The following is a 22,162-nucleotide window of genomic DNA, read 5'->3' on the forward strand; positions in this document are numbered from 1 at the left end:
TCTAAAATTTCTCTGTAATTAATATCTGGGCTAACCTGCTGAGCTTAAACCTGCTAAGCGCTCTTAGCAAGCACCTTATACTGGCCCATATTTTTCGCCGCCACCCTATGGGCAGTTGGACACGCGCTTCTCGCGGCGTTCCTCTGTATCTTGGCGTCCTAGGTACTATCCTAGTTTACTTAAGGATAATACGATTCTATAAATTCCTGTATATCAATACCTACCTATTGTTTAGAACTTGTAACCAAACTAGTCGAATAGTGGGGATGTTGCCTATCGCTTCGGAGATTAATTAAAAAGGTTCATTCCCATCTTTCCCCACACGTATTCGGATTTCTCCTGTATACAATTTCAAATGCACATACTAGACTCGAATTAAAAATTTGTGGATTACACAGAGTTGCTCCGTGCGAATCAACAATAATTTGTGGATCACATAGAGTTGATCCGTGCGGAGATCGAACCCGCTACACGTTGCACGGCAGCCAGTCGCCCAACCATAGCGCCAACCGTGCAAGAAAAGGTGTTGTTTGTATCCTACAAATTATAAAAGCCAAAGTTTGTGAATTTATGTGTGTTTGTTACTCAATCACTTCAAAACAGCTGAAAGAATCAGGATGAAATTTGGAACAGGGGTAGATTATGGTCTGGAATAAAACATAAGCTACTTTTTATGCCACGGGAAGGCGGGCGAAGCCGATGGCAGAAACTGGTCGTTTATATTTACTACGATCATGGACACACCTTTTTATTAAAAGTTAACCTTCGATAAAGATATATTTATATAAATTAAAACAACAATAATTATGTATTATAAGCTTTTATTTTTTTTATTATTCAGAATTTTACATCAGTAAGTTTATTAAAATATCTGACTCAACCCCCTAACTAAAGAGTTCAAACTAATGTATGTAACTGACAAAAACACCAGAAACTTATTTACATCTGTAATCAACTTATCTACATAAGTTATCATTAATAAACAAAAAAAATGTATGCAATATACAAACAAAGGAAGGTATGGTTTACTTATGTTTAGATTTCTTTTTCTTCTTACTAGATTTTTTCTTATGTTTACGCTTCTTTTTCTTCTTCTTGTGATCATCAGAACTGGATTCGGACTCACTTTCGCTCTCACTTGCAGCTCGCTTTTTCTTTTTCTTACTGCGTTTCTTCTTCTTCTTACGTTTGCGAGCATCCGAGGACGAGGATGACGACGAATATTCCGAATCACTAGTAGATTCACTCTCTGAATCAGGTTTCTTTTTGACATTGGTCAAATCTAATTTTATAGTGTCATTATCAAGTTTAGCTTTTTTTGTTTCAGTGACATCAGCCGGCGATGCTGAACGTTCCCGTTTTTTGGGATTTTCTTCTTTCTGTTCATGGTCAGATTCTACATTTTCATCATAGTCCGGTTCAAAATGAGCTTCATCCAAAGTGGATTTTTTTCTCTCACGATCCGTATGTTTGCCTTCAGATACGTTTTTCTCCTGACCTCGATCACGATTAACGCTGTTTTCATTTGTGTTGATCTTTTTATCTTCTTTAGAATATTTCTTTTCATTAGGACTTCGCGCTCGATGTTTGTCTGTAGTTTTTACTGCTTCAGACATCAATCGCCTCTCGCTTTTAACCATTTCTATTCTAGGGGCATCCTGTTTCCGACCCCTTTCTCTTTCCACGGTCACTCGTCTATAAGGCTGTTCCCGCTTAGGAGTTTTGGATCTTGACTTAACGCGCTCTACAGTACTTTGTACAATACGCGTTTCTCTACCCCTTCGGGATTCTTCGACCTTCCCACCGAGTCGTTCTTTAACAGATAAACGAGGTGGTGGAGTTTTCGAGTATCTCTTCTTCTTTTCATTAATTTCAATTGACCTCGGTTCGGAATCAGCTACTGGGACCGTAATTTGTATATTATTCATTGGTGGTTTTTGTCCTTCATCATCGTAAAGTTTGATACGGTCAGTACTGATCTTTTTAATTTCTATAGGTCGCACTGAAGTTATTGCCTTAGCAAATATAGCTTTTTCAGCGCGTTTAATTACATCAGATGTAACTTTGCTCCCATCCTCTTCTTCTTCGGGAGAAGTTATCTCTCCTGGTTCTTTAGCCTTTTCTACATTATCTTCATCTACTTCCCATTTAGATAATTCAGGCAATGTTGCTAACATCTCCTTACTTGTGGGATTACTAATTTCAGTATCAACCTTTAAATCTAATTCATCTGCATTGGCTTGAAGCTCGATACCGTCAAACGGTTCTTCTTTAGAATTGTTTACATTATCTGAATTATTTATACTATCTTCTGGTACGTCTTTTTCTTCAGTTTTAACATAATTTTCTATAATTTCTTTGTCAACAGCTCCTGAAGCTTCATCACCATATAAGTCATCAGCCGGTTTCTCCGGAGATTGTATTTTAGGAGATTTTTCCCTCTTTATTGAAACTGTTTCAGCATTCACATTTTCTGTTTTAACATCGGCTGGTTTATCATTATCTGTTTTATTCAATTCGTTGGCATTCTTTTTGTTCACTTCCTCTTTTTCAACTTCATCGTCCTCCTTTTTCACATGATCCTTATCCTTTTTATCTTTTTTATCACGTTTCTTTTTCTTCTCGGTATCTTTTTCCTTTTCACGCTTCTTTTTCTTTCGATCTTTCAGTTTCTTTTCTTTTTCTTTGTGATCTCTAGTCCGATCTGCAGAAGATTTATCTCGAGCTCTTTCTTCTTTTTTATCCCTTCTACTATCACGATCACGAGAACGTCCTCTAGACTCACTACGTTTCTTCTCACGTGTTTCCCTGCTCCGCTTGGGTGAGACTCGAACTTTTTTATCTGGAGTTGTTTTATCATGTTCACGTTCTTTTTCGTGATCCCGAACTCTTTCATATTCTCTAGCTCGATCTTCACGAGCATCACGAGGTTTGTCGTATCCCGTTCTCCTGTCAGAATCTCGAGTTCTCTCAGTTTTTTCTGTCGGCTCTCGGTTGTCATTATATCTCTCCCTATCACGAACATCTCGGTCTCTGTGTCTGTCATGTTCAGCATTAGCATTTCGTCTTGGAGCAGCCCTATTCCGAACATTACTTCTAAAACTAGGACGATTAGGGCCTCGAGAAGCAGCGTTTTCCTCTCTGAAGTTATCGCGATAATTTGGATCATGATAGTTAGCGGGTGCTGGCTCTCGAGGATCTGCACTAGGTGGTCTGAAAGGAGCTGCTGGCTCACGAAAACTATTATGAGGCGGATTATCACGGAACCCACCTTCCCTGTAAGGAGCATTTCGGTAAGCGCCATCACGGAAGGGTGGAGGTCCCCCTCTAAAGTTAGGGTCACGATATGACCCAGGTGGTCCAGGCTCTCGGTATGTTTGGCCTTCCCTGAATGGCATTGGTGGTTGGTCACGATAATGACCTGGTCTATAATTGTCTCTATATCGTGGCGGCTGCTCGCCTACATGAACAGGAATTTCATTTGGTACCGGTGGCGGTATAGACATATCCCTGTAACTTGTAGGGCCTTCGTTGTAAGGAGGTGGTCGATAAGCATCTCTATAATTCGGAGGAGGCAATCGCTCACGGTCAATTGGTCCAGACGGACCAAATGGTGGTTTTTCAAAAGGTGACGGCTCAAACCCAGGGACGGGTGGTTCAACACCGGGTGGAATTTCTTCAAACGGAGGGGCATCATAACGACCACGATAACCGGGTTGATCAGGTGGGACGTTTATGGCGCCCATTGGAGGCATCTGCTTCACACCCAACGGTGGATATCCAGGAGGCGGCACACTGCTTCTTGGTCCATATCTGACAACAAAACACATTTCATGTTACTATATAGAATTTAAAATAATAAAAATACCTAAGGACCTACTTGGAATAAAAAAATGAAATAATGAACTTTTGCGCTGCCTAATTTTTGATTTGTAAATATTTTAACCCTGATATCGTTTTAGTGCTGAATAGAATATACTTTAATACCGTCAAAGCTTTTTAGCTTGTTAGGTTGTTTATTCATGTAATTGAAAGCCTAAACACATGCAAAGTAAAACTTTTACTTTATAGTCATGCTTGCACGATATGATTATTGTTGGCAAGTCAAAACTAGCCCTTCGTATGGACATTAAATGGTCAACATATTGCAATAAAAGCTTGTGAATGAATTTCTACAAACGGTCTATAAAATTATACTGACCCGAGTTTCTCAAACTGTTAGTATGACAAGTTCATGGAAATACAAGCAGTATTTTTTTACGTTACAGGAGTATAAAATATGCACTAAATCATTTTTCTTTTGTTACGTGATTGACGGACTATATGTTAAACGTTTCCTTGCCCTATCACCACTTCTATACTAATAAAGAAATATTTGCTAATTTATTTCTTTGCAAAGAATCTTGTTCATGTTTAGTAAATTCACATAAAAGTTTAATAAATTGTATTCTTTGTCCAAAATGGCCACTTAACTAGTGTGCTATTCGTTTTCAGCACTGAAATTTGGACTGACTTAAAGCGTTTCTTTTGATGATAGTGAAAATGACAGAGACGGAAAGTTCACTTAAAATTATAGTGTATCAACACATCTAGTTAAATCTATGCCGCACGAATCGAACCTGATAAAGCTGCACTTGTTTTTACAACTCCAAAAAAATTTATACATTTGACTAAAAAAGAACTCTCTCTAAATCTATATCTATATTATTAATGATTGGATTGTTTTGGAAGATTTTTAAGCATACGATTGCGTGGGTAAATACAATTGAATGAGATGTTACAATTGAATTGTACCAATTGAACTTCACCATTCACACCCTATATATTATTTATACTAGACTAGATTCTGATTTGTGAACATCATCACAAAACTAAACATACAAAAATCCACACCACGAACATTAAGCCAACAAAAATATAAACCTTTTATACGCCTAACCTGAAACTGGATCAATATGTAGATTTACTACGAAAGTTATAATTCTGCTGGTAGTTCAGCTGTATTGTGATGTGTCAGAAATACTCCACGCTGTTACCTTTACATGGAAATGATAGTTCCCGCAATAATAGTTAAAACACAACATTCCTTGTCATACTGAGATAATGATTACCCGCAGTGTTTGGTAGCATCCATCCAAGGTGCGAAGGCGTATTCAATCCGCATCGTGCAGTGACAAGTACACTTCTTGACTAGAAAAGCATTCTGATGAAGCTGCCTTTAAATAGTAAAGTAACAATTTAATAGTTCTGAACCAGATGAAACAAATAATCATGATTCTTACATACAGTACTTGTACAAACTAGTTTTGCATACATAAAAAGCTCGAAGTATAACAATTTTAACAAAATTCTGTTAGAAATGCACTTTATACAAAATCAAAAACTAGAAAAAAAAATACTTACATAATAAGTCAATCAAGTTTACATTTCGGTTACGAGACATCAATTTGAGAATTGTATATTACAAGATATTTGTAAAATAGCAAGCTCATGAATAATGTACTTACTTCAGCTACTTTCTTTAGTTTACATTTCGGTTATGAGAAATCAATGTGACAGTTGTATATTACAGCTATTTTTCAACAATTAAAAATTTTACATGGAAATGGGGAATTTACACCAGAATATAAATTAACATTTCCTGATTAAATTCTGTAGACAAAAACTCATAATCGTGGTTCTTAACATACGATTATTTTTACAAATAATGTACAACATACATTTGAATGATAACATAACCCGAAAGCTTTAAAGTATTATTACAATAATAATTCTTTACTAATCTTATAATGTTATATTTTAAACAATTTAGTTTAACATTATACAATGCATAATAAAAACTAATAGACAACGTGTTAATTTAACATTAAAATAGTTTATAAAATAATAACAAATACAGATGTAAAATAGCTATACAATATAAAAGCGCTAAAATATTTAAAACTAGTTATATACAAATATGTAACTGGAAAGCGACATATGTGTAAACAAATTTTATTGTAACTAACCTATCTTAACATAAACTAAGTTAAATATCTCGAATTACATTAATACATTGCAAAAAATTAAAAATCAATAATGAAACATTCAGAAATAAACATACAATATTTTTATATAAAAAAACAAATTACTATTATTAGTTTAGAACTACAAATTACATTGAAGACAGGTATTTCATTCATAATATAATAAGCGCTTTATAATGACATCGATAGAATACCCGCATAAGCTGCGTTGGGAGAGCAATACCTACATAGTTTCAGCAGTAGACTTCTTGTGACTGACATGATGACGAAGAGAAATAAATGTAAATAATAAATTGTAATATATGAAACGGAAACACATGCCAAGTATTTTAATAGCGTTTTTTTTCTTAATGTGATAGAAGTTACTAAAATAAAATCATATCATGTACTCTGCATTCAATTTTTGTACGACAGCTTAAGCAAGCATCCTAATCATTTCTAAAATTATATATGGAATTCTTACAAAGTAATAACTTAAACAATACCCATTATACACAATATTAAATAAATACATTAATTCTGTTACAGATGTATTTTCAAAAACTTACTTATTAATTAAAACTATTATACAAAACAATATTTCAGTCAATATTTTGTATAAAAAGAAATAAAAAACAACAGTAATCTCAATACAGGTTTTATTCGATATCACAGATAATGATAGATCAGTGTTACATTATAATGGAAATAGAAGATAAAAAATAACAAAAAGATGAAAAGAGATAAAGTAGAACTTAATTTGCTGATTCCTTCTTGATTGAAAATGAATACTAAACTGTATTTTGTAACTAAGACTGTTTAAAGTGTGCTCTGATGTATTTTTATAAAGATATACTATACGATATTATAATATTAATATAAAACACTGTTAGACGCGGGCACTTTTTCCGTATTAAAGAACAAGTTAATATCGATAAAGATTTTAAATTACTACTATTTTAAATTGAAATGTACCGTTAACTCGGCTGAACTGTTGGAGTGCGCGGCGAGGTCGGCGCGCTGTACACCTTGCTCACGAATGTGAATCCCTGTGTGACTTGCAAATTGCAACTATTAGGGATTTTCTCCAATAGTTCACGTGAGTAAGCAGTATATTTCAATTATTTTATTATGTACTACAGTCATTTTACAAAGAACCCCTACAATTTCTTTATAAATGAGTACTTTGAATTTATTAGGATTCCAGCGTGATTATACATACATACATACATAAATACTGTCCTAATTATTACTGAGAATTTGCTCTTACAAATTATCAGATCTGAATCTAACCTTAAGGTTCGAACACGTAATATTGAATTTGATTAAAAAAAAACAGAATCGATTAAAATAAATAATTAATGAACCATTTAAGAGACCATAAGTCAGATATCGCAAATACGCTATTAGTTTTTGCCAAAACCATACAGGTCAACAGCCTGCAGCATATTACCATTTTCTATTTGTATAGCAGGGTACAGTACTGTCAACGAAACCTGGCAGGTCCGAACTTCGTGCAGAAGGCTGCGCAATAAGTCTTTTTAGGACCAAATGGTGGCATGAGGCGAGGTGCGGGGGCGGCGATCTAGGCTAGAGATTGACCATGTCTAAATACAATTGAACCTTTATCGATCAAATATCGCAATCGATATTTTATTTAGAGTTTATTGTTTTTTTATATGACATTGGTTACTTCGTGAATCTTCGTGCTTATTCGGCAATACTCGGTACCCGGAAAACTCATTTATGATTTAACGCGAGATTTAGAGTTGCAGTCATTTAATTTATTAAATATGTTCTAGTAATTTGAGTTATTTGCGCCCTGTAACCTTAGTACGTGTTTGCGTCGAACGCGCTCTTGTTTCGATTACTTTAAACGTAAAGCCAAACTCATACTAAGGGTACTGATCTAACATACCCGGCGCATTACTTTAAAAAAAATCAGTCTCTTGACGTAATGACAAAGATTTAAATCACAAAATACTATTATCAAAAATCATCTAATCAGTAGATCTGGCTACTACAGTTTTGACATTTGTGAGATCATAATAATAGAAAATGTATATAAAAAAAAATGTACATTAAAATTTTGTCGCACTTGCGCACGCCGCTCGTGAGTCTCTTTGTGACTCGAAACTAGCTTTGCCTCCAAATATTTACGTGAGTAAACCGTGTTTATAGTTAATTTAGTTTGTCTGACGATAGTTATTATAAAATATATAATTATCTTCCCCAGACGAAAAAAGAAGTAGTAGCCAAATTTACTGGACAAAATTACTATAATCATAAGATGTTCTTCAAAATAATTTAATAAGGTCCAAAATTTGTACTTAATTTATATCAAACTAAAGTACTACTTACAGTAGTATAATTTGACTACAATATAAAAAAAATACTTATTTTCTATTATCACAGCTTAGATTAGAAGAATGTTAGCAATATATTAATATAAAAATATAAATCTGTCAGTCAATGCAGTCTATCTGCAATTTAAGTAATGTAACGTACAAAAAAACAAATCCTATACCTAATAAACTAAAAATTAAAAAAGAAACAGAGATCTTCGTGGTTTTATAAATATATCAATTGTCACATGCAGATGTGTGTAAAAAAAAAATTAAATCTTGTACTGATTTCATACTTGTACAATAAGTATTAATAATTATATCTAACAATCATGGATATGTCATTAATTAATATCTTAAATATACTTTCAGTTCGTGGTGGAGTCGTCATCGTCACGAATATGATGACGCCTCACATCTTAGGTATGATAGACCTCGTAGGCAGGTATAATAATTATATTTTTATATTACCTATTTACTAAATTTAAAGCCTTTGATACAACAGTAAACAGATTCCTTTGTTAACAAACGATTTCAAACACATGGCAAAGGAAAGAGTCACCAAAAAACTAAAACATGGCTTCAGTTCTCAATACTATTTGTACTGATTTTAAAACATACCGGTTTTTTTTACATTACAGTTACAATATCTAGTATTTTCAAGAAGTAAACATTTACTTTAAACGACGTCTACATTGATCTACAAAAGTTACATTACTGTCTCGGGTCACGAAAATCGAAACATGAAGCGATTTTTTGTAATTTCTTTGGACACAACGCAATTGAGTCTTCAATTGAGACACGACTTTTAAGTTGGCATTTTGGTGACCCCTCGCAACTTTTATTTATATTTAATATACGTAACAACTGTGACCCTTTTCTATGTATCTATTTTTAATCAAATCTATTTATCACTTATTTGTTTAGTACTAAAATATAAAGAAGAATCAGAGCACCTGTTTTACATTTTTACTCTTTTGAATTATTGTACTCATCAAATAGGCATGTTTCTTTAATGCAATATAAACTATTTCAAGATCAATGAGTAGTCGATTATAAGCAAAAAAAATAATCGTATTCCAAAATTCGTACAATACTATTTTCGACATTTTCAAACTAATATGAAATTTGACAAGTTGGAAACATGCCTATTGTAATAATCTTATGCCGTGTTTGCTTGAAATCGTGTTTTACAATGTTTACAATAAACTTAATTCTTTAAATAGGTGACAGCAAAAATCCTTCTGGTAAGAGCTAAGAGTTTCCGACAGCATAACACATAACAGTTTGTTATTCAATCCTTCATACTTACCACACTGCTGTCATTTTTACACACCACACCAGTCAAATTGCAGTACATAAACATATTTTACAAGCTGTTCCAACTTGATTATTTCCTTGAAAACGTCATACATGAAAAGTAACAATTCAACTCCTTACTCTAACACGCTCCGGAATATCGCGAGGAATTCGATTTTAGTCTAGTTTTTACACTGATACGCGAACACAGGTTCAATCCGCTCAGCAATTTCATATCATCAACGTACAAACGCATTTTCTTAGATGTCGATAAAGGACGGATGTAGACACTATTTAGACAATCGTACCTGGCTCCATAGGGCGGCTCTACTGTACGTCGGGGCGGCGACAACAATTCGTCGTAAACACCAGCATACCTGTTGACAAAAGTATAGAGGAATTAAGGTACAATCACTAATCATATTCTATGTTTAATATTGAAATCTATTGACAGAGAAATTATTGAGGATAATGCGTCATATAATTAATTAATTATGAAATGAGATGAATACTAACCGATGAGGAGACATACTGCGCGGCGGCGGCGAGCGCATAGGTGGGCGGTGAGGAGAGCGCAGTGGAGATCGCACGGGCGAACGCAGCGGCGACCGCACCGGCGACCGCAGCGGGGACCGCGCCACCGGCGACCGCAGCGGGGACCGGTAGCGGATCGGGGAGCGGTGTCTGCGCCGGGGAGACGGCGATCTAAATAAAAAAAAAACATTTGATTTGTATTCACGCAAAATGTGTCAAACACTAAAAATCCCAAATCTTTTGAAAACCCTTATATCAAGTTATCAATCTATATGTGATGTAATAATGTATGATAGAGGTATCATACGTTATTACATCACATACATAATTAATTCCACACGAGCTATCTCATCCATCCAAATCTATATTCATCCTTAAAGAAATTGCTATCGTTACGAAACTGACCTGGTTAGCGACAATGTCCTTTCGCGAGTACGGCGACGCCGCGGCGACCAAGGTGACCGGCGCAACCGACCGCGCGATATAGAGCGTGATCTGAAAAAACATAGTTTACATTAAACATCACATGTTTTTTTCCAAAAAGTAGGCAAGACACAAAAATATACAGCTTACAATAAAAAAAAGCATTTACTTTATATTTTTAAAAATCCTTTCAGTACCCTGTGCAAAATATGTATATAAATATTTATTTCATATAGCCCTTGCCCATACCCTATTTTCATGCAAGTTAAAAACTAGTAAACATTATAATCAAAGCAATTGCTACTACGATTATGCGATCAAAATAAATGATTTATCATTTCACCAGTTGACCATAAAAAACAAATTGGTACTGATATTAATACCAGTAAAAAGGATATTAGTCTTATTAGTAGTAGTCACACATAATAATTAACATACAACAATATTCATGCAAGTTAAGAAACAATGACATGCAAATAGACTTCGTACACAATTTCTATTTATAAACTATTTTTAAACAAAATATGTTACTTTTACAAGTCAATTAATGAATGCTATTAAAATAATTGAGAAGCCAGAGTGGCAAATGACAGAACTACAGACAGCACAACAAAAAATGTTTGAAATAAGCAGGCACATGCAAGTAAAGGACAATGAACAACATGATCTTGAAACATGCAAAAATGAGGACATTCAACGAACCTAGAGTATCGAAGACGGCTGGAGCCCCGACTACGAGGGCGGAGGCGAGGCGAGCGTGGCGACCGTGGCGAACGCAGCGAGCGCTGCGAGCGAGGCGAGCGAGGCGAACGTGGCGGGCGAGGCGAGCGCGGGGAGCGCGGCGGGCGCGGCGAGCGCGGGGGGCGCGGGGAGCGCGGCGAGCGCCCCGAGCGCCCCGAGCGCGGCGAGCGCGGCGACCGCGACGCGCGCGACCGCGGGCTGCGGGACCCTGACTGCGCTCGTCTACGCTCTTCTTCCCGCCGCTTTGCTCGCATTTCCTTCTCCCGAATCATTCGGTTGAAAGCCTCGAGAGGATCCTCGCCATGCCTACGATAACAAAATATGGGAACTCCTTAACTGAATAGATTACACCGGATAAGTGTTCGAGCGACATGTTACGTAAATCTCAAAATCTTTACTCGACAGCACATTTTTACGGGATTGGAGTAGCTCAATTATAGAAACAAAGACCAAGACATAGTTTAAATAACAGACCAATAAAGAAAACACAAATGCAAAGAGGTGGCATCTTCGATTTTACTTTAAGATATAATAACCAGTTCCGTAAATATAAAGTTACAATCGCAATATACTGTACCCGTTAGTTGGGGAGTCCTTGATGCCGGGTGGCGGAGGTTGGTAAGGTTCTGGAGGATAACGATCGTTATACGGGCGCGGTCCATTTGGTCCCATATTTCTGCCGAATGGTGAGCTGGTGGTATAAACACAAGTGGTTTAGAAGTTGAACGACAAGGTAAATAATCTATGTTAACATAATCGTATACAATATCTTACTTATAACGTCGTGGCGGTGGCGGACCACCTGGGATGAACGGTGGCGGTCCACGATTATACACGACCTGCAAAACAAAACATATTCATGTATATAACTATATGACAATTTCTTTTTTTTTTTGTAATCTTATCAAAAGAAAACTACTGGTTTCTTCAAAATTAAAAATTTTGAAAATTCCGTGCTATCAATCACGCTCAACAGTGACACCATAAAGTAGTATCAAAATTTTACATACCTGAGAGGACATTGGATCCCGTCTTTCATCAATAGTAGGCGTGCTAGCTCGTTGCTCGTCAATCCTCGGCAACTAGAACATAAATTACGAGTTGAAAATTAATTCGTATGTTACAATACAAACGTATTTTATAAGATTTATACTAGACAGTGTAGAAGCTTACATTCATAGGAAGTGCTGAGACTTCTAAGCCAGGAGGCTTCATTCCATGCGGCGGTGGTGGTCCTGAAACAAAAAAACATAAATAGAACAACATGTATTTAATAATTTTGTCGTGTTTTAAAAGCTATTCATTTTTAAATAATAATTATTTATGGCATACCGTACCTCGTAATAAAAACATATATTTTTTTCAGTTTTCTCACTCTCTTATTTTAAAAGTTAGAGGGGGGGACACTCATTTTTCCACTTTGGAAGCGTCTAATTATGAACGACAAAGTTATATTTGCGGTTTTTGAAAATGTTTTATTTCTTAAAAACTAATAATGATATCTCGTTCAAACCAATTTTCGTTGTTAGTTTCTATTGAAATCTACAGCATATATTTTTTTCAGTTTTCTCACTCTCTTATTTTAAAAGTTAGAGGGGGGGGACACTCATTTTTCCACTTTGGAAGCGTCTAACTTTCAAACGATTGATTTTGACGAAAAGTGGTTTTAGGAACCTTAATGTCTTTTTTAAAGACCTATCTATAGACACCCATCACGGATATGTTAGCCGAAAAAAATTTTTTTTTAATCAGTTCCATGTATGGAATTTAATTTTTAAATTTATTCATTTTTATTTAAAATTCGATTAGCGGTTATCGAAATACACCATCCTACAAAGTTTCAACTATGTAGGCCCAACAGTTTCGGAAATAAACGGCTGTGACATACGGACGGACGGACGGACAGACAGACATGACGAATCTATAAGGGTTCCGTTTTTTGCCATTTGGCTACGGAACCCTAAAAAGGAGGTTCTTAGTTTGACCTGTATGTATGTTTGTGCGCGATTATCTCGCGATTGGCTGAAACGATTTTGATGCGGTTTTCAGCAGTATTTTTAAAAGTTAGGAGAAGGTTTCAGATATATTACAAGACTTCAAATGAAGGTACACCATTTAACTATTGAAGAAGGTTCCTTTTTTCATCAATTCTTTATTACCGTAGGTAAGTAAAGCTATAATTTACAAATATACCGAGACAGACACACACCAAACACTTAAAGCAAAATTACCTGATAGTTTTAATGTAGTAGCAGTATTAATAGAACCACAAAATTCAACAAACAATTTAAAATTAATTACAATCCATATCATTAGTTTAATCTTATGCAAACGTATTTAGTTTACATCACTGTTAAATTAGTATCAGAGAATTGTGTTAAAATCAGGAATCATGCAGATAAAATGTGGAGGCGAAATAATTAGAATTATTAATTAAGTAAGTTATGAGAACAAGCTGTTGTTAGCGGGGAAGAAGTACATGAAGCATGCAGGTTAGAGTGGTAGCGGTAGGACATGCTCGGACGACGTATAGTACCGTAGCGCGGGTGGTGTCGGTGGTGGTCGGAGTGCATGGGCTGCGGCGCCGGGGCGCGCCGGGCCGCCGGCAACGTCAGCGTGATGTTGTCGTCGGCCGACCCGTCCGACTCCTCCCCCGCACCCGCCGGGCCCCCGCCCCCCACTGGGGCCGAACTCCCTGCTGCGACGACCCCACTCGCAACGACCCGACTCTCTTTAATACATAACCCACTAAATCAGAACGGCTGGTCCATACTCCGTATTACACACGACTTTCTAAATTAATAAACAACCAATATAATGTACGACTTCAAACCTCTGTGGTCCTCCATAAGCAATCAAGACGTTTCATGATAAAATCAGTGCCCGAATATTAAAAATAATAAAAGGTGATAGAACAGAATAAAACTTAGAATTTGAAAAAAGGATGAGCTTTCAGAAGTGATTCAAATTACCTGTGTTTAATTATAGTTTAGTTGAAATGTTTTGAATTTGATTGCATTGACTTAATTTTTAACATCAAGTCTATCAAAACTATCTATATTATTTACTGATTCACTAAATAGCATAGAATTTAGGATCACTAATAGGATCACTAAATAGCATAGAATTTAAACATTATTTTAATTTTAATGAATTGTATTTGCATTGTTGAAATTTTACCTCTATTGTTAATATTTAATTGGGTAAAAATGGTTAAATAATAATTATTGTAAGGAAAAATCAACCACATGTAAGTTCACACTTAAAATAACAGATCATGCAAAAAACAGTATTAGTTTAAACGTCAACTATAAAACCCCAAATTATATCAAAAAAATATACATACCACCTCCACTTTGGTTCGGTTGACTGGGACCACCCTGAGGTTGCACTACTTGTGCATTCGGTGCAGGTTCTAGAAACAACGACAATATTAAAAAATAAAAAAACAAATTAAAATAACTTCTATCTATAAAGACGCGCATATTTTTGTGCGATGTTTTTATACGCCACCTAACAATAACAACCCAAACAAAACAAAATACAGAAATCGGTTTAGCTGTTCTCGAGATTGACGCTTAGCGACACATTCAGCGATTCATTTTCTTTTATTTATTATTGATAGGGTAAAATTCCTCTTCTTATTAAGTGAATGAACCAATTTTGAAGTAAATTTTTATTCAGGTTCATAAACCAAGCAATGCCGATCCCATATATTCGAATTTCTATTCTCTCGATCGACATCTATTTAAATTTCATAAATTGCAATAATTTGGTAAAAGAAACTAGCTGATTATGATGAATATTCATCCAATCATCATACAAACTTATTCGTATTATTTAAAACCTTTGCAAAAATAAATCAATTGATTTTAATAAACAGTTATAAAAAAATCTATAAACTTTAAAACATGACCTCTTCTTATATTATATTCTTACAATATTCTCCTTCTAAAATAAAAATAAAATAGATCTTGTTCTCTTACTCAATATTATTTATTATAATTATGTATTACATAATATAACAGTTCAGACTTGGTCACATGGCAACAGTAACATTCGCGCAAAAGATAACCAAACAAGAATAAAACTTACCAATAATTGGGGGTTGTTGTTGGACGGGCGCTGCAGCTGGCCGGTGGGGCATTCTTCTGCTGTAACCCGTTTGATTACGAAACGACGACACTGAGTTTCTTAAAAACCTAAAGAAAATTAGAGATGTTAATAAAAAACAAATTGTTTTTGATACAAAAATTGTTTTCTTTATTTTCAACTTATAATTATATTTTGATTTAAAATATTCAATATTGACATCAATACCTATTAGGGATTAATGTAGTGGGAGCAATCTCCTTTTCTCGGCAGTCCGGACATTCATGATCTTCAGATTCCAAGAGGGCTCCTCGTATACCTGAAAGTTAAATTCACTTTAAACATCTATTTTCTTTTTCCAACAAATCACGGTACATACGCCACTTCTTTATATTAATTGAAACTCATATAACTAGAGCTATATTAGCAAAAACACAATGTTTATAGTAGTTGTAGCAAAACTAAGGATTTCAAAATCACTCCACTTACATTCGTCACAAAACGAGTTGCCGCAGCATGGTATCATGACAGCGTCAGTGAGCAAGTCACGGCAGAGACTGCAGATCAGTTCATCTGGTATGTTCGGTTCAGGTGCAGCGGGTGCGTTAGTCGGCGTGTCTGCTCCACCAGCGCTCTCGGAAGCCAAATATGCTTCACTGAAATAAAAGATTTAAATAATATTAGAAATCTCAAATCTGCAATGATACAATAACATTTTGTATGAGTGGCTAGTACAACAGCCAAACAAAAGATCTCGTGTGATTCTCGGATCTGGTTAAATTAATTTTCTTCTCCATTACAAAAATACTCCACAATAGTATGGAACTAAAATTTACATAATTAAAATCTACAAAATAAGAAAAACGATCTTACCGATCAACTGCTGGTACAGCGAAAGTTCCACTTGGAGTCATCATGGCGCCTGGAGCTTTTGGTCCTTCGACAGGGACCATAAAACTACGAGGAATTCCTGTACTACGCCTTATCTCTATTGGATCACTCTGAAAAAAAAGGAAAATCAAACTACAATTGAAAAAAAAGAAAACCAAAAATTAATATTTTCTTTTTTTTTGTCAAATACATACCGAATTAGCAGCAGGACAATCTTTAATCCAATGTCCACGTTTTTGGCATTTATAGCAGATGTAATTAGAAGGAACAGCACCTCTCTGATTTTGACCTCTAATTTTCTGGTAACTGAAACAAAATGATGTAGTTAGTATCTCATTATTCTAGAAGGCAGTATAATATCTTGGTATTGATTTACAAGTATAGAGAAGAAAATAATTAGATAATATCTGCTCTCTATAAAGTGCAATGTCTATTAGTCTGTTAAAAATCATTATAAATTCTTACAAATATTAATTTGTATTTGTAAAAAGACCCAGTAACAGACAGCTTTATCGCACATTTTGAATGGTACAGTACACAACATACTTATCTAGAGATATCTATATTTAAAAATCAATTGCTGTTTGTTAATCTTGCTTCAACTCGAGAATGGTTTGACCGATTTGGAAAATTTTGGTTTTGAATTTTTTGTGTAAGTCCAGGGAAGGTTTAAAATGTGAGAAAAAATGTTTGAGCTGGAACAAAGTTTTCTGGGCTAGCTAGTATTTATATAGTAGACATAACTATGTCATTGAGTTACACTTGACATTAAGGAGACTGGCTAATTATCTTCCACTTTAATCTAGAAACCCATTACCATCTAAATTAAGCATAATTTAGCATAAAATATATAAGCTAAGCTACCAGTCACCAATATCATTCCAGCCATATAATTCATTTCATTACTTTGACTAAACATAGACATTTTTTTCACAAATCTTAATACTTTACCATGATTAAATTTTTTCTTCACTCAAATCTTATTAATGAAAAATGCTAAATAAAGATTACTCAATTTGCTTACATTCAGAGGTTATGTACAGGAAAACTTTAACTTACATAATAGGGATCATTATCCCTATTATGTAAGTTGAGTATGAAAATTAACATCATATTTAGTCTGTCAGTTTGTTAATGAAAACATATTAGTGTTTATTTTATTTTGTCATAAAATAAAACAATACTTATATCTGTAGTACTGCATTACTTTTTGTTTTTCTGAGAAGGCATAATCTTTGATTCATTACAACAACACTTTCACTTCTTTCATATAGCCATTCACATTAATAATACTTCTTAATTTGATTCTAAGTAGAAATTATAATGGGATTATAATACTCAGTCTAGATATAATTCTACATGACTAAGACAAAACTTATAATTTTTCTAGTTACATCTTACAACCATAATAATAAAAATAGGTTGGTTTAAAATTCTGAAATGTTTATTTCACAGTCAACATATTATAGGTACACATCTTAAATAGAATTTGAAGTAAGTCTACACAAAAGATAAATGTCTATTCATAAATTCTAATTGCACAAAATTTCTTTTAGTTATTCTCCTACTTTCCCAGACAAATTATCAAACTTTTCTTTCATAAAAACATTTGTTATCAGAAATGTAACTAAGTTGGATGCAACTATTCAGAATTTCTGTTAACTTATATAATATATAAACATAAATAAAAGGCAACAGCATTTAATGCAACAGCAATATGATGAGTTGTTAAGATGAGCATTTATACACTGTCATTTACATGAAGTTGTTAATAGGAAATGATTTAGACAAGTTTTTAATGATGCAGTTCAATGTTAATATAATTAATGTTGCAGAATAAATCCTGTTTTATCTTACTTGCTAGGGTCGTAGTCAAAGGTAGATTGTGAAATCATAGCATTTATTTTATCCTGTTCGCTACCTTCCATGCGAGACAGATCAGCCAGTCCCTTGTTAGGAGCGACATCTTTATGCAGTGATGATTGGTTGCTGTTTGATCCTTCCCACTGTTTCTTAGGCTGTTGTGATAGTGGTACTCTAGCAACCAGAAGTGATGTGTTCTTTGGTATTAATGTGTGATCATCTACATAAACTGCAACAAAGAAACAATATGTGGTCAATAACTTACATTTTAAACTACAGTGGAGATTGATTAAAAAGACTAACTAACTTACAAATTCTTCAAAAAGATATATTGTAACATAAGTAAAAAGTAGTTAGTAACTGACAATTAATTAGTGGGATAGGTACTAACCAATATGTAACTAATAAATAGTTGGTACTAGGTAATTAGTTGTAATAGTTAGTTGGGAATAGAACTAATAGAAAATTAATTATTAGTAATAATTTCATATTAAGTCATCAGTAGTAATAGTTATTAGGGTAAAAGTAACACTTGGTAATTAGTAAAATACCACAGACAATAAGTAGTTAATTTCAAAAATATGTGACTCAACCCTTGATGAGATTCCATTAAATTATTATCAAAAACATAAATAACATAAGATTTCAACAATATTAGGTGGTATTTTATAGTCCTCAAATAAGTAGACATTCCATACTAAATAACTAATAAAACTGAATTCTACCATAAGACCATATGACACCAAACCCCATTAATTAAGAAGTCACAGTTGAGGTAACCATTAGCTAGGTAGAACTTTATGAATGAGTTTATTCACTTGGTGAGATGTTTATGAATTTTATTTAATCAAAACACAACAAGTTAGACATCATAGCAGCTACCAGAAGTGTACTAGTATGCAAGACCAGACTGTATTTTAATGAGGTATAATACTGAGCTAGAACTTGAGATAAAAACATTGCAAATAAGAATGAGATGTAGGTTACTTTGAACTAGATCATCTTGGAATTATTGAGCAAGCCTATTATCAACAGTGGACACCTTGTGGCTATGGTGATGATGATGAAATAAGGCAACTGATCAAGGCAAATCTGATAATCAAAAATGATGATCAATCACAGGGAAGGAACTTTTACAAATTGACATGAATTTAAACATAAATATACTTTAAAGACAAGTATTAAGTAGTACATGTGTATAGAGATCTCAGGTATGCCATCAAATATGTTTTACCTGTTATACTACTTACAAAGTAAAAGTATAACAAAGTTTAGTTAGAGTTAGCTTGATGGTAACCAGTAATTGCATTGCACTTAGATAGCTTAAATATTAGAAACATTATAAACATATTGTTGGTTTTGTATAACTGTAGTTTTGTTTAGTGGTCACTGTGATGCCCAAAATAATGTGTTATGTGCCATCAATGGCACACATGCCAATGGTTCATCATTTCTGACCTGTGATATAAACTAGTTGACACCAAAATGTGTTGCTTCTTTAGAATAAAATATATTCCAAAGGATACTTACTGACCCAGTCTACTAATCTAACAAGATGAAATCAGATTTACTTTTATAATAAGGGTCAAGAACTATATCAAGCCTGAGCTTTTAATTCTAAGTGGATTACCCAAAAATAACATGTTATAAATAAATACCATGGCAAAGTAAATAAATACCACAACAAAGTACATAAATACCACGACAAAATAAATTAATACCACGACACGGTAAAAATACAACGGTTTATGGGCAGTACATACTTAGTGTTATATGTTATACTTATATTATACTGCAGTATTACTATACTCCAAGTTGAGAGGTTTAATTAGATAAATAAGGTATCTGAAAATTTAAGTATGTAGTAGAACACTATGTAGTGAAAAGTCTTGGTTCTTAAAATACTACAATATGCTCTGACAGTACGTAGCTATCTCTAAAATACAAGTGAAATACTGTATCAACACAAGACTTCGAATTCTAAGTGGATAAGTTTTAACCACTTTTGCATTATAAATACCACACTATAGTAAAAATACAACAATTTATCAGATACTAACCTTCTTTTGTTTGTGCATTGGTAATTTGTAGATCAAAATCTGAAGTTTTCCCAATCCGTTTCTGTTGAGATATAGCAGATTTCAAATCCCCTACGGATATGTGTAATCCATCAAAGGTAACAGTGTCGTAATCCAACGCACTTTTAAACTTGTAATGCACAGACATTTCAGTTTTGCAAAACTATATCGAACATGACAAATCGTTCAGACGAGTTGGATAAAATTTCGTTCGTGTTTTCACTTACATACATTACAGAATTCACAAACACTATTCACTATTATCAACTATGTTAATATAACGAATTAAAATAATTCCACTAATGTATAAGTTCTCTTAACCATCAAGATTATTATGAAATAAATAGGATAGGAGTAGTCAATCAAAATGACGACAATGCGCGACAAGGGTTACAAAGCGAATGGCACCGACCGCGGCGACCGCCATTTTAAAAAATGACCGCTACCGCCTAGTGATGGTAACTCGAGTACGTAACTCGAATCAACTCGAGTTGGGTGTAAGTCGAATCTACTCGATTTGAATTGCCTAGCTAAGGGAATAATAAAATTAAGAAAACCTCTAAAAAGATTTGCTTATCTATACAGTTAACTCGAGTTACGTAATTCGAGTTCAACCCTAGATACGTGGTAAAATGGAGGTTATTATATCGGTCGGGTTAATCGAGTTTTATTATTTCAGAGTTGGCACATCACTACTGCCGCCTACCAAAACTAGCAACACAAGCTAAGTGTTGCCAACTCGGATTGTAAATAGAAGAAACACTTTAAAAAAATAAATGGAATTATTGGTAGATATTCTAGTTCAAGTTATAGTATTGTATATATATTTTTAATGTTAATACACATAAATATTATTAAGAAATAAAAATTAAAGGCTCTATTGCGTAAAGCAACTTAATTAATTTAGGTTTAAATCATTTATTCTCATTAAGACAAAAAAGTCACTTACAAGAGAACATAAAATTAACATTTTGTAAAAATTAAACTAAAGGTCGCAGAAGCAGACCAGATTGACGTGTTTTAATTACTATACATGCATATAAAATGGGTATACAAATGGATCGCTCAACGTTTCCCTTCACAACTGTACTATAAAGGTTTTTGGTAAGAATGGTTTTCAATAATATACTTTGACAGCGATGATTTAAAAACATTGAACGAACTTACATTTTTAATCTTAGATGGTAAATTGTTAAACAGTTGTGCTCCCTCATAGGTAATATTTTTTTTTCCATAATTTGTGCGAGTCTTTGGCAATACAATTAAACTTGGTCGTCGCATGCTGCGTTTAGACACTTCAGACATTTTGGTGAATGACAAATTAGTACGAATTGTTTTGTCTAAAATTTTCCTAATCAGAATACAAGTATAATACATATACAGTTGTTTTATATTCATCAATTTGGTTTCCTCAAAAATTTTATAAGTTGGAGTCAGGTATGGATAGCGAAATAGTATTTTTATTATTTTGTTTTGCATTCTTTGTAATTCCTGTAATTTTGTTTTACCTGAGTTGCCCCAGATTTCAATTAGGTATATTAAATGTGATTTGACAAGAGAATTGTAGATAGTAAAACGAATTTGTTTAGGTATACAGTGACTAATATTATAAAGAGAACCTGTAAGAGATGAGAGTTTATCTTTAACATGCTCAATTTGATTATTCCATTTTAGGTAGTTATCCATTCTAAGGCCAAGGTATTTTTCGCATTTTTTTTGTTCAATCGAGATGTTGTCAATGGTCAATGGGTCATGAATAGGTATAATTTTATTTTTAGCCTTAAAAATAATGTAACAGGTTTTAGAAATATTTATGGTAAGTAAGTTATATTGGAACCACTCAAACAGTACATTAAGGTCTTCTTGAGCTTGTGAAATGATAAGATGTATT

The 22,162-nt window shown here is 34.0% G+C and overlaps 1 protein-coding gene across 3 annotated transcripts; it reads right to left on the minus strand.

The window, feature by feature from the left end:
• Positions 1-804: 804 nt before the first annotated feature.
• Positions 805-20,703, minus strand: LOC118264017 (E3 ubiquitin-protein ligase RBBP6). Of its 3 annotated transcripts, XM_035576329.2 has the most exons (18): positions 20,254-20,703; positions 18,188-18,422; positions 16,525-16,636; positions 16,313-16,440; positions 15,929-16,095; positions 15,668-15,758; positions 15,443-15,549; positions 14,694-14,762; positions 13,884-14,078; positions 12,521-12,582; positions 12,358-12,429; positions 12,122-12,186; positions 11,925-12,038; positions 11,309-11,653; positions 10,589-10,678; positions 10,166-10,354; positions 9,958-10,026; positions 805-3,813 (listed from the first exon to the last, which is right to left on the minus strand). In XM_035576329.2, exons 1-18 carry the CDS (start codon positions 20,417-20,419, stop codon positions 1,026-1,028), a joined length of 5,064 nt encoding a protein of 1,687 aa, XP_035432222.2. In that variant the 5' UTR covers positions 20,420-20,703; the 3' UTR covers positions 805-1,025. The 3 variants fall into 3 exon arrangements, with proteins under 3 accessions (XP_035432222.2, XP_035432223.2, XP_050560989.1); XM_035576330.2 differs by lacking the exon at positions 13,884-14,078; XM_050705032.1 differs by lacking the exon at positions 20,254-20,703 and having other exon boundaries at positions 18,252-18,400.
• Between the last annotated feature and the right edge of the window lie 1,459 nt (positions 20,704-22,162).

This window comes from Spodoptera frugiperda, chromosome 26 (assembly GCF_023101765.2).
Source record: "Spodoptera frugiperda isolate SF20-4 chromosome 26, AGI-APGP_CSIRO_Sfru_2.0, whole genome shotgun sequence".
Taxonomy (NCBI): Eukaryota; Metazoa; Arthropoda; class Insecta; order Lepidoptera; family Noctuidae; genus Spodoptera; species Spodoptera frugiperda.